Raw genomic sequence first — 9,448 nt, 5'->3', positions numbered from 1 at the left:
AAAAGAAAATATTTTATAATTTAATTAAAAGTAAAATGCAATCTTCTGTAATACTTTAAAAATGAAAAAATATATTTAACCAATCTCAAATTTATTCACAGAATACACATGCAATGTTAATACAGTTAATTCAGAGAGTCTCTCCTAAGTAAATGTTTATGTGATTCAGTACCTTGTCTCTTCCCTCTCTTAAAATTAGAAAAAAAATATTTTGACTTAAATTTTTTTATAACATTTATACAATATATGTGTTATTTTTTTTATTGAATTATTATTTATTTAATATACAGCTAATATACTTTAAATTTAATAAAAATTGAATTTAAAATGTTGTATTGAAATGTTGTGTAATAATATATTTGAGATGGAAGCACATTGACAGAACTCCAACCCCACCAACCATGTTACAGAGAAGTTATTCTGTATTTAGTAGTTGGGATTGTACTGTGGTGATTTTTTAGCTGCTCAGTTATTCTCAAGAACAATAAAACTGTCATTTGCCAGTCATTTTTTAGCTTATCCTTCATCTTATTTCCTATTAATTTGGTTACCACTGTCGGTTTGCTTATATTTTAGTCTTTTTCGTAGTAGCTTCTCTCTTACTGTGCTTCAGCGTATATGCTGCTGCTGCTGGTGCTAACTCCAAACAAATACACACTTCAATTTGTCGGTGAAAGATCTTCAGAATGGGATTGCAGCTCATTTTCCTGCTAATTAAGCTACATTTTGTTACATGTACACCCCATCTTCATGAATATGCTGGTATGAGTTTGATTTAGATGTTCTTATGAGTTGCTTTATATATACTGCTGCATGTTTGATCCGTTTGAAAAAAGCTCATAAATTGTTGTTGAACATGAAATGTGGTTCATTATACATTTACACATTTATGGGGGTAGTTGTTTGTTTGAGGCTGCAAAATAAATAGATGGGAAACTAGTTCCAAGCTTTATATGGATGTTCATAGTATCAGCTGCAGTGGTTTTTTATGTTGATTCTCTGTGAGATTGAAGTGATTTTAAATTCTCTAGCAAGCTATTTGCACCATTCGAGAATCCGAAGCCCTTCAAGCATTGCATTCCCACCCTCAGAGTCACCTACTAGAGTTCCTGCTAGTTCTACACTTCCACCTTCCAAGGCATTCCCCAAAAGGAAATGGACGCACAGTTCTATGGACTCTCCAATTCCACACCACAAGCATCACCACCATTCCAGAAGATATTTCAGCAACCAAGCTCCTGGACCAACCTTTTCAATTAACCCCCATACTCATCAAGGTTTGATTATCTGACAAATAAAGTTAATGCACAGTTTCAACATTTATTGCCTTGAGCACCTCAAAATTAACTACATTTCTTCTGTCTCTTGAAAATCTAGGTCCTCCTCCTGTCTTCAAATCACAACATTCATTCTCTTCACCTGTAAATGCACCCGCACAAGCTCCTGCACCAGCACCAATACTTCCATCACAGCACTTGAATGGTATTAAACATTCATTTCGGACATTTATCTTACTTTTGTTTGTTATGTGTTGTCTACCTTGATTGCTAACTAGAGTTAGCACCTCATTGTTTTTACCTTGCTCTGTCCATCACCATCAGTACCCTATACTTCACCCAGAATTTCACCTCTAGGTTCATCAGTGAAGAAAACAAGAACTCCACCAGCAGCATATGCTTTGGTTCTACCATCTCCACCGCCTAACAAAGGTACTATTGATTCCTTCTCTTCAATAATCCCACCCAAGTTATCCGATATATGCGTATTGATCTTTTTTCCTAATTGATCTTTAGATTGTATGTCACTGACATGCTCTGAGCCCTTGACATATACACTTCCTGGATCACCTTGTGGTTGTGTTTGGCCACTCCAAGTTAAACTTCGCGTCAGCATTGCAATATACAAATTTTTTCCTTCGGTTTCAAAGCTGGCCAAAGAAATTGCAGCTAGTGTTTTGCTGAACCGTAATCAAGTACGTATTGTGGGAGCCGATGCGACTACTCAGCAGCTCGAGAAAACCACTGTTCTCATAAACTTGGTACCCCAAGGAGTGAAATTTGATGATACAACAGCTCTTTTAATATATAAGAAATTCTGGCAGAGAGAGATTCTCAGTGATTCTTCTACCTTCGGTTCCTATGAAGTGCTCTATGTTCATTATCCAGGTTATACATTAACAATTTTTTTTAAGACCATTTTGTGTTTGTACTATATGAAGTCAATAAATGTAGTATATTTGATTTCATTTATCCTTTTTTGATAACTTTTTTCAGGTCTTCCACCATCTCCACCTTCAAATGTTTACGGTATAGATGTTGAACCATACCCTAGTCACGACAACAATGTAACAATAATAAAACCTTTAGGAGTAAACGTTTCAAGGAAGCAAAAAGAAGGGAGTGGTGGAAGAATGCTTATTATGATCATCCTTTCATCTTTGACCGCCTTCGTTCTATTCATTGGACTTGCATGGCTTTTTCTCTTGAAATGTGGTTCCAGCACTCTTGAACCTGGACATATTCCAGATGCCAAAATGTCATCCTCTTCAAAACGATCAGGTAACTTAAAGTACTGTTTTTTTCAAAGTCTTGATGGCACTTTAGTTACCGTAACAGGGAAGTTTTTGTTTTCTATCATTTGTTTAAACAATTAAGCGTCGTGATGATTTCTTTCATGCAATCAGAAATACCTCTGTCCTTTGATTTGAAATCTTTAAAATGGAAATATTGATTGTGGGTACCAGAGATGACTGGAGAATACCAATATTGTAGGTGTCTATGTTTGAGACAAAACTCACATGAAATGTTTTTCTAAAAGCTAGTGAGGACTACCTTTACTTTTTGGTAATTTTTTAAGAGCTAATTTCATGGACAACTTACTTCATGAAGTTTGAAGTGTCAGTTTCAGCTTGTCTGGTTACAGTGCTAATTCAGTCTTTTGTATTCTGGGATTTATTCAGACATTGTGCTTTAAAAATATTCATCTTAGCTATTTACTTGAGAGTCTCCATGTTCAGGCAGATAACAGTGGAATTCATTATGAATATGTTCAAAGCAGGAACTGCCAGTGTTAGGTCATTGACTTATGCTAGCATGCCAGGTTCTAGATCAATGTCCTTCAGTTCTGGAACAATAATCTATGCAGGACCAGCTAAAATATTTTCTTTGAACGAAATCGAGAAAGCAACAAATAACTTCAATTCTTCAAGCATATTAGGAGAAGGTGGCTTCGGTCTTGTTTATAAGGGTGACTTAAATGATGGCAGAGAGGTGGCTGTGAAGATTCTCAAAAGGGATGACCAGCATGGTGACCATGATTTCTTTGCAGAGTCAGAGATGCTTAGCTGCTTGCACCATAGGAATTTAGTTAAATTGATAGGTATATGCACAGAGAAAGAGACTCGCTGCTTAGTTTATGAGCTTGTCCCTAATGGCAGCGTGGAATCCCACTTACATGGTAGGCTAAGTCACTGATGTGATGATGAAAGTCATCAACACTTTTGAAAGCCAATTTTTAAGAGCCTGATTTTTTAATACTCTAACTTGTGGCTAGGTGTGGATAAGGAAACCGAACCACTTGATTGGAATGCCCGGATGACGATTGCACTTGGTGCAGCTAGAGGATTAGCCTATCTGCATGAAGATTGTAATCCATGTGTCATACACAGAGACTTCAAATCCAGCAACATCTTATTGGAATACGATTTTGTACCCAAAGTTTCAGATTTTGGCTTGGCTAGAACAACATTGAACGAGGGGAACAAGCCCATTTCAACTCATGTAATTGGTACATTTGGGTAACAATCTCTTCCTAGACCTTTTGTATTGATGATTTCATGGATCATGGACATGATAGTCAAATTAAACGTGTTTGCGATGTACTCATTTCACTTCCTCTAGATGAAAACTGATTTTGTCTCATTGGCATCTTGTTTTGAAGCTACGTAGCTCCTGAATATGCAATGACAGGACATCTTCTTGTCAAAAGTGATGTTTACAGCTATGGAGTTGTACTCCTTGAGCTGTTAAGTGGAAGAAAGCCTGTGGATTTGTCACAGCCACCAGGCCAAGAAAACCTTGTTGCTTGGGCTCGTCCACTTCTTACAAGTAAGGAGGGTTTGCAGAAGATCATAGACCCAATTATGAAGGACAGTGTTTCCATTGATACCATTGTAAAGGTTGCAGCAATTGCATCCATGTGCGTGCAATCAGAAGTCACTCAGCGTCCTTTTATGGGTGAAGTTGTTCAGGCCTTGACATTGGTATGCAGTGAGTTTGAGGAAACAAGAGTTCTGTAAGACCGTAAAGTCTTCTAGAAGATGACCCTGTAATTGGTCTTGTAATCAGTTTTCCAGGTGAGACAGTGGGCTTTCAGAGTGCAACAGAACCTTGCTTCAGCCTAGTTATCAACCTGGTTGAGAACCAAGGTAGCACTACTGTCATCATAAGTAATGCTCACAAGGGGCAAGAATTTGAATCATCGGGGTTGCTTGTGTATAGGGGACAGAAATTTCAACCAAATTCCCATTAAACTTTCTCAAAACAAATTTTAATGACAATGCAAATTTGTTCGTCGTTACTTACTATAATGGGATTGGAAGCTGATGTCACATACTTTAAGAGTAAAACAAGTACTTGAAATCGAATGCTTATTCATTTAACAATTGAAGAACATAAATGTGAAACCTATAGTCTTCTAAGTGGCTGAAGTAAAAATCAGACATGCGTATTGTGTGTGTGTATATTCTGCAGTAGAAGATTTATTACAATCAAAGTACTGTACTCAATGCATCACGAATTAATGCTTAACACAATGATTACAAATTAATGCTTAACACAATGATTAGAAAACAGAGGTCCATTAACAATGACTAGAAAACAGAGGTACAAGATCAACAACAACAAATAGTGTATATCCTCCTACATAATATATTAAGAGTTTACATTCAAACCAATATGAAAGATTCAATAACTAAAGAAAACCAAATTTTAACTAAAATTGCAGAGCCCTCTATTGAAAGGCTCTTTCAAAAATAGGCGTATGCCACTTAGAGAGACAAGCACACGGTATTCTTTAGTAAAAGGCGAAAGAATAGTTCGCTATGTGCTTATCTCATGGCTCCGTGAAAACAATAGAGGAGCATACCCATATTATATTGTGATCCTAGATCTGTTCATATACTACAATAGTCGATGTGGGCTTCAATCAAACATGTTAACTTGGCCTCTTCAATTTTATTTGATTTTTTATTTATATCATTTTATGTGTTTTAATATGCATTTAATATAAAAAAAAATTAGATCTCTACCTATTATTGACTTTGAACAATTGTTTTCAGTTTCTATTATTATAAAATAATTAAACATTTTTTTATAAAGGTACTATTGAATATTTTATTAAGAAAACTTATCAAACAAAGAAACATGTTCTAACTTCTTTTTTTTTTGCATCATTTTTTTATCATAAAACTTAAAACCTCTAAAAACCCCTTCCAGAAACCTTGTTGTGTGTCTGACAGGGGAAACTATGATGGTTGAAAAGCTTGATGCGGAATGCAGCTTCCAAGTGTTTCCATTCTCTCTTGTCACCATTCCAATCCATTTTTGTGGTCTCTCCTTCAATCTCCCACCTCCACACGCACCCTTTCTACGTTACCCACAATGATGAACTTGTTGATTCCTTCCACGCCTTTTTCCGGCGTTGTCTCACTCTGCATCAAGCTCGCCAGCTTCACTCCCAATTGTTTCTCACCGCCACGCATCGTTTACCATTCTTGGCCGCCAGCCTCATAGCCCTTTACGCCCGCTTTGGCTTTCTCTCTGACGCTCGCAAAGTGTTTGCTGCAATCCCAGTTGAGGGACTCCATCATCTTCTTTTGTGGAATTCCATTATCAGAGCCAATGTCTCTCATGGCTACCATCAACACGCGCTTCAACTTTATCTTGAAATGCGAAACCTTGGAATTTTTCCCGACGGCTTCACTCTTCCCTTGATAATACGGGCCTGCTCGTCTCTGGCTGTTTCTGATCTCTGCAGGATTGTCCATTGTCATGCTTTGCAGCTGGGTTTTCGGAACCACCTTCACGTCGTCAATGAACTTGTGGGTATGTATGGGAAGCACGGGCGAATGGAGGATTCTCGCCAACTGTTTGATGGAATGTCTGTTAGAAGCCTAGTCTCGTGGAATACTATGGTTTCGGGTTATGCTTTCAACTGTGATTCTCTTGGTGCTTCTGCGATTTTTAAAAGGATGGAGTTGGAAGGTTTGCAGCCGAATTCCGTGACATGGACCTCTCTCTTGTCAAGTCATGTTAGATGTGGGCTTTATGACGAAACTCTAGAGTTGTTTAAGTTGATGAGGACAAGGACAATTGAAATCAGTGCTGAAGCATTGGCCGTGATGTTGTCTGTGTGTGCTACTATGCTTCAAGTTGACTGGGGTAAAGAAATCCATGGGCATGTTGTTAAAGGTGGATATGAAGATTATTTGTTTGTGAAAAATGCTCTGATAGGTACATATGGAAAGCACCAAAATTTGGGGGATGCACAAAGGGTGTTTTTTGATATAAAGAATAAGAGCCTAGTCAGTTGGAATGCTTTGATATCGGCGTATGCTGACTCTGGATTGTGTGAGGAGGCCTATGCAACATTTTTGCAGATGGAGAAGTCATGTACGGATGGTCAATCCCCAGTGAGGCCTAATGTTATAAGTTGGAGTGCGGTGATTGGTGGCTTTGCTTCTAAGGGGCTTGGTGAGAAGTCACTGGAACTTTTTAGGCAAATGCAGCTTTCTAAAGTAATGGCAAATTGTGTGACAATTTCCTGCGTTTTATCGGTTTGTGCAGAGTTAGCTGCATTGAACGTTGGCAGAGAGCTCCATGGTTATGCCATTAGGAATTTGGTGGGTGACAATATATTGGTGGGAAATGGTCTGATTAACATGTATATGAAGTGTGGGAACTTCAAGGAAGGACATCTAGTGTTTGATAGTATTAAGGGTAGAGATTTAATTTCGTGGAACTCGTTAATTGGGGGTTATGGAATGCATGGGCTTGGTGAGAATGCTTTAAGAAGTTTTGATGAGATGATTAGAGCTGGAATGAAGCCAGACAACATCACTTTTGTGGCTATTCTATCTGCTTGTAGTCATGCTGGACTTGTTGCCACTGGTCGAAACATTTTTTATCAGATGGCCAGAAAGTTTAGGATTGAACCTAATGTAGAGCATTATGCATGCATGGTTGACCTCCTTGGTCGTGCTGGACTTTTGAAGGAAGCAACTGATATTGTTCGAAATATGCCTATGGAACCTAATGAGTATATGTGGGGAGCTCTTTTAAACTCATGTAGAATGTATAGAGACGTGGACATTGCAGAAGAAACAGCATCACAAATTCTAACCCTGAAGTCAAAAATAACTGGTAGCATCATGCTGCTGTCCAATATATACGCTGCAAATGGAAGGTGGGATGACTTCGCAAGAGTGAGAGTGTCAGCAAGGACAAAAGGTCTTAAAAAAGTACCTGGTCAGAGTTGGATTGAGTTGAGAAAGAAAGTTTACATGTTTTCATCAGGGAATTCAGTCCATTTGAGTCTGGATGAAGTTTATGTGATCCTTGAAGAATTGGCCCTTCACATGGCGAGTGAAAATTATAATCTATAGTTGCTTTTGTCTAGAAATTTATTTATGATCACTCATTACTCTTGTTGCAATCTGGGAGCCAAGAGGGTAGATATTATATCTTGCCCTCACTTATTCCATGAACTACTGGTCAATGACACTCTGAATTTGAGTTATCCAGAAAATTTTGGCTAGATATCAATATATTTTGCCAGAGTCAATTATTTTTACGTCCATTTTTGGAGTGGGTTTAATATGGTTTAAGGTTTCACAAAAAATAAGCGAGATTTTATTTTATTTTTTTAGAATTTGGAATTAATATTTTTCTCTTGTAAATTTTTATTTTTTATTTTCATATCGTTATTTTTTAAAAATCACTATCTTTTATTTATAGCTTTGTTTTAAAGTAAATGAATAGATTAATGTCATTTTATAAGCCTTCATTTTGTTCCATGGAGTTGCCTGACATTTCTCTTCAAAGACTATGTATGCACTCACATGAAATGGGATTCTAAAGGCAAGTGAACTTTTATTGCACCATAAAATGAAGGGATTTTCATAAATGTTTTAGGCTACACTTACATCATGATAAGCAAAGGCAGGCTTTTCAAATGTCAGTGCAATCTTGCAGAAACTGAGAATACTTTAAAAATTCTTTAATTCATTATCTAAATTCATCAATATCAAGTTATATTTATTAAAAGCAACTTTGAACTAAAATCACAAATTCATCAATATCAAGTTATATTTATTAAAAGCATCTTTGGACTAAAATCACAGAGCCCTTTTATTAAAAGGACTCTTCCAAAAATAGGCGTATGCCATTTAGCGAGACAAACACACGGTATTCTTTAGTAAAAGGCGAAAGAATAGTTCGCTATGTGTTTATATCATGGCTCCGTGAGAGATTACTGAAAAGTATTTTTGTATTATATTGTCATCATTCATCTGTTCATACATTACCACAGTCGATGTGGGTTTTGGTCAGAAATCCTATTTGGTCACCATCTAATTCAATTTTTTTACTTTTATTTAATATTGTATTTTAATCTGCATTTAATATAAAACTTTCATTAGATCTCTACTCTGTTATTGAGTTGGATTAATTTTTTCAGTTTCTATTATTATAAAATAATTAATCATCATTTTAAAGGAGTTATAAAACAGTTTTAATAAAAATATTAATGAATATCTTATAAAGAAAATTTATCAACCAGAGAAACCTCTGTTATAATTTCTTTTGCATAATTTTTATATTTTGTAATTTTAAATATTCTAACAAATAACTGTTTAATATTTTTCAGTTTCTATTGTTACAAAATAATTAAGTACTATTTGAAAGAATGATATGGATTACTAGACTGCAAATCTCTGCTTCATTGTGCATGGTAAAATAAAAGAACTGCATAGTAAGATTTCATAAAAGCATGAAGGTATTTACGTCAAAACATCAAAATGTAAATACTAAATACTTCAAATTTTCTCTCTATCTGAAGATACTCTCATCCTTCCCTTTCTCAAATCATCTCTATTATTTCTTCGTAAATTCACTCAAGTGAACATGCACAGCTCCTGCAATTCCATCTTCTCTAACACTGTATCAACCAAGGTGAACACAGTCTTAATCAACCTATCCATGGTATTTATATTTTTACAGAACCTCAAATCTTATATTAATGTTGTGTTTGTATCAAGACAAATATTCATAAAATTAGAAGTGTTGTTTCTGTTTGGGTTGCATGATTTATAAGGAAAAGAAGACTTGATTTGCAAAGGGATTGAATTCGATCTTTGCAAAGTTGAAGAGATTCACGGAGAAAGTCAAAC

At 36.1% G+C, this 9,448-nt stretch overlaps 2 protein-coding genes across 3 annotated transcripts; both read left to right on the top strand.

Annotated features, from left to right (window-relative positions):
- Positions 1-583: 583 nt before the first annotated feature.
- On the top strand, positions 584-4,611 carry LOC106759983 (receptor-like serine/threonine-protein kinase ALE2). Of its 2 annotated transcripts, none has more exons than XM_022781449.1 (9): positions 584-762; positions 1,032-1,277; positions 1,378-1,482; positions 1,635-1,709; positions 1,794-2,165; positions 2,274-2,558; positions 3,058-3,456; positions 3,553-3,796; positions 3,940-4,611. In XM_022781449.1, exons 1-9 carry the CDS (start codon positions 687-689, stop codon positions 4,295-4,297), a joined length of 2,160 nt encoding a protein of 719 aa, XP_022637170.1. In that variant the 5' UTR covers positions 584-686; the 3' UTR covers positions 4,298-4,611. The 2 variants fall into 2 exon arrangements, with proteins under 2 accessions (XP_022637170.1, XP_014498889.1); XM_014643403.2 differs by having other exon boundaries at positions 1,602-1,709.
- Positions 4,612-5,452: 841 nt separating this feature from the next.
- Positions 5,453-8,633, top strand: LOC106761419 (putative pentatricopeptide repeat-containing protein At1g17630). The gene has a single exon (XM_014644972.2). The coding sequence runs from the start codon at positions 5,546-5,548 to the stop codon at positions 7,661-7,663; it is 2,118 nt and encodes a 705-aa protein (XP_014500458.1). The 5' UTR covers positions 5,453-5,545; the 3' UTR covers positions 7,664-8,633.
- The last annotated feature ends 815 nt before the right edge of the window (positions 8,634-9,448 follow it).

The sequence above is a fragment of the Vigna radiata genome, chromosome 5 (assembly GCF_000741045.1).
Source record: "Vigna radiata var. radiata cultivar VC1973A chromosome 5, Vradiata_ver6, whole genome shotgun sequence".
Taxonomy (NCBI): Eukaryota; Viridiplantae; Streptophyta; class Magnoliopsida; order Fabales; family Fabaceae; genus Vigna; species Vigna radiata.
This window is presented reverse-complemented; position numbering and strand designations above follow the sequence as displayed.

Coding starts and splice junctions, on each gene's coding strand:
- LOC106759983 (XM_014643403.2), top strand. CDS start 687: ATGGGATTGCAGCTCATTTTCCTGCTAATTAAGCTACATTTTGTTACA. Junction 763..1,031: donor CCATCTTCATGAATATGCTG/GTATGAGTTTGA, acceptor TAAATTCTCTAG/CAAGCTATTTGCACCATTCG. Junction 1,278..1,377: donor TAACCCCCATACTCATCAAG/GTTTGATTATCT, acceptor TTGAAAATCTAG/GTCCTCCTCCTGTCTTCAAA.
- LOC106761419 (XM_014644972.2), top strand. CDS start 5,546: ATGCGGAATGCAGCTTCCAAGTGTTTCCATTCTCTCTTGTCACCATTC.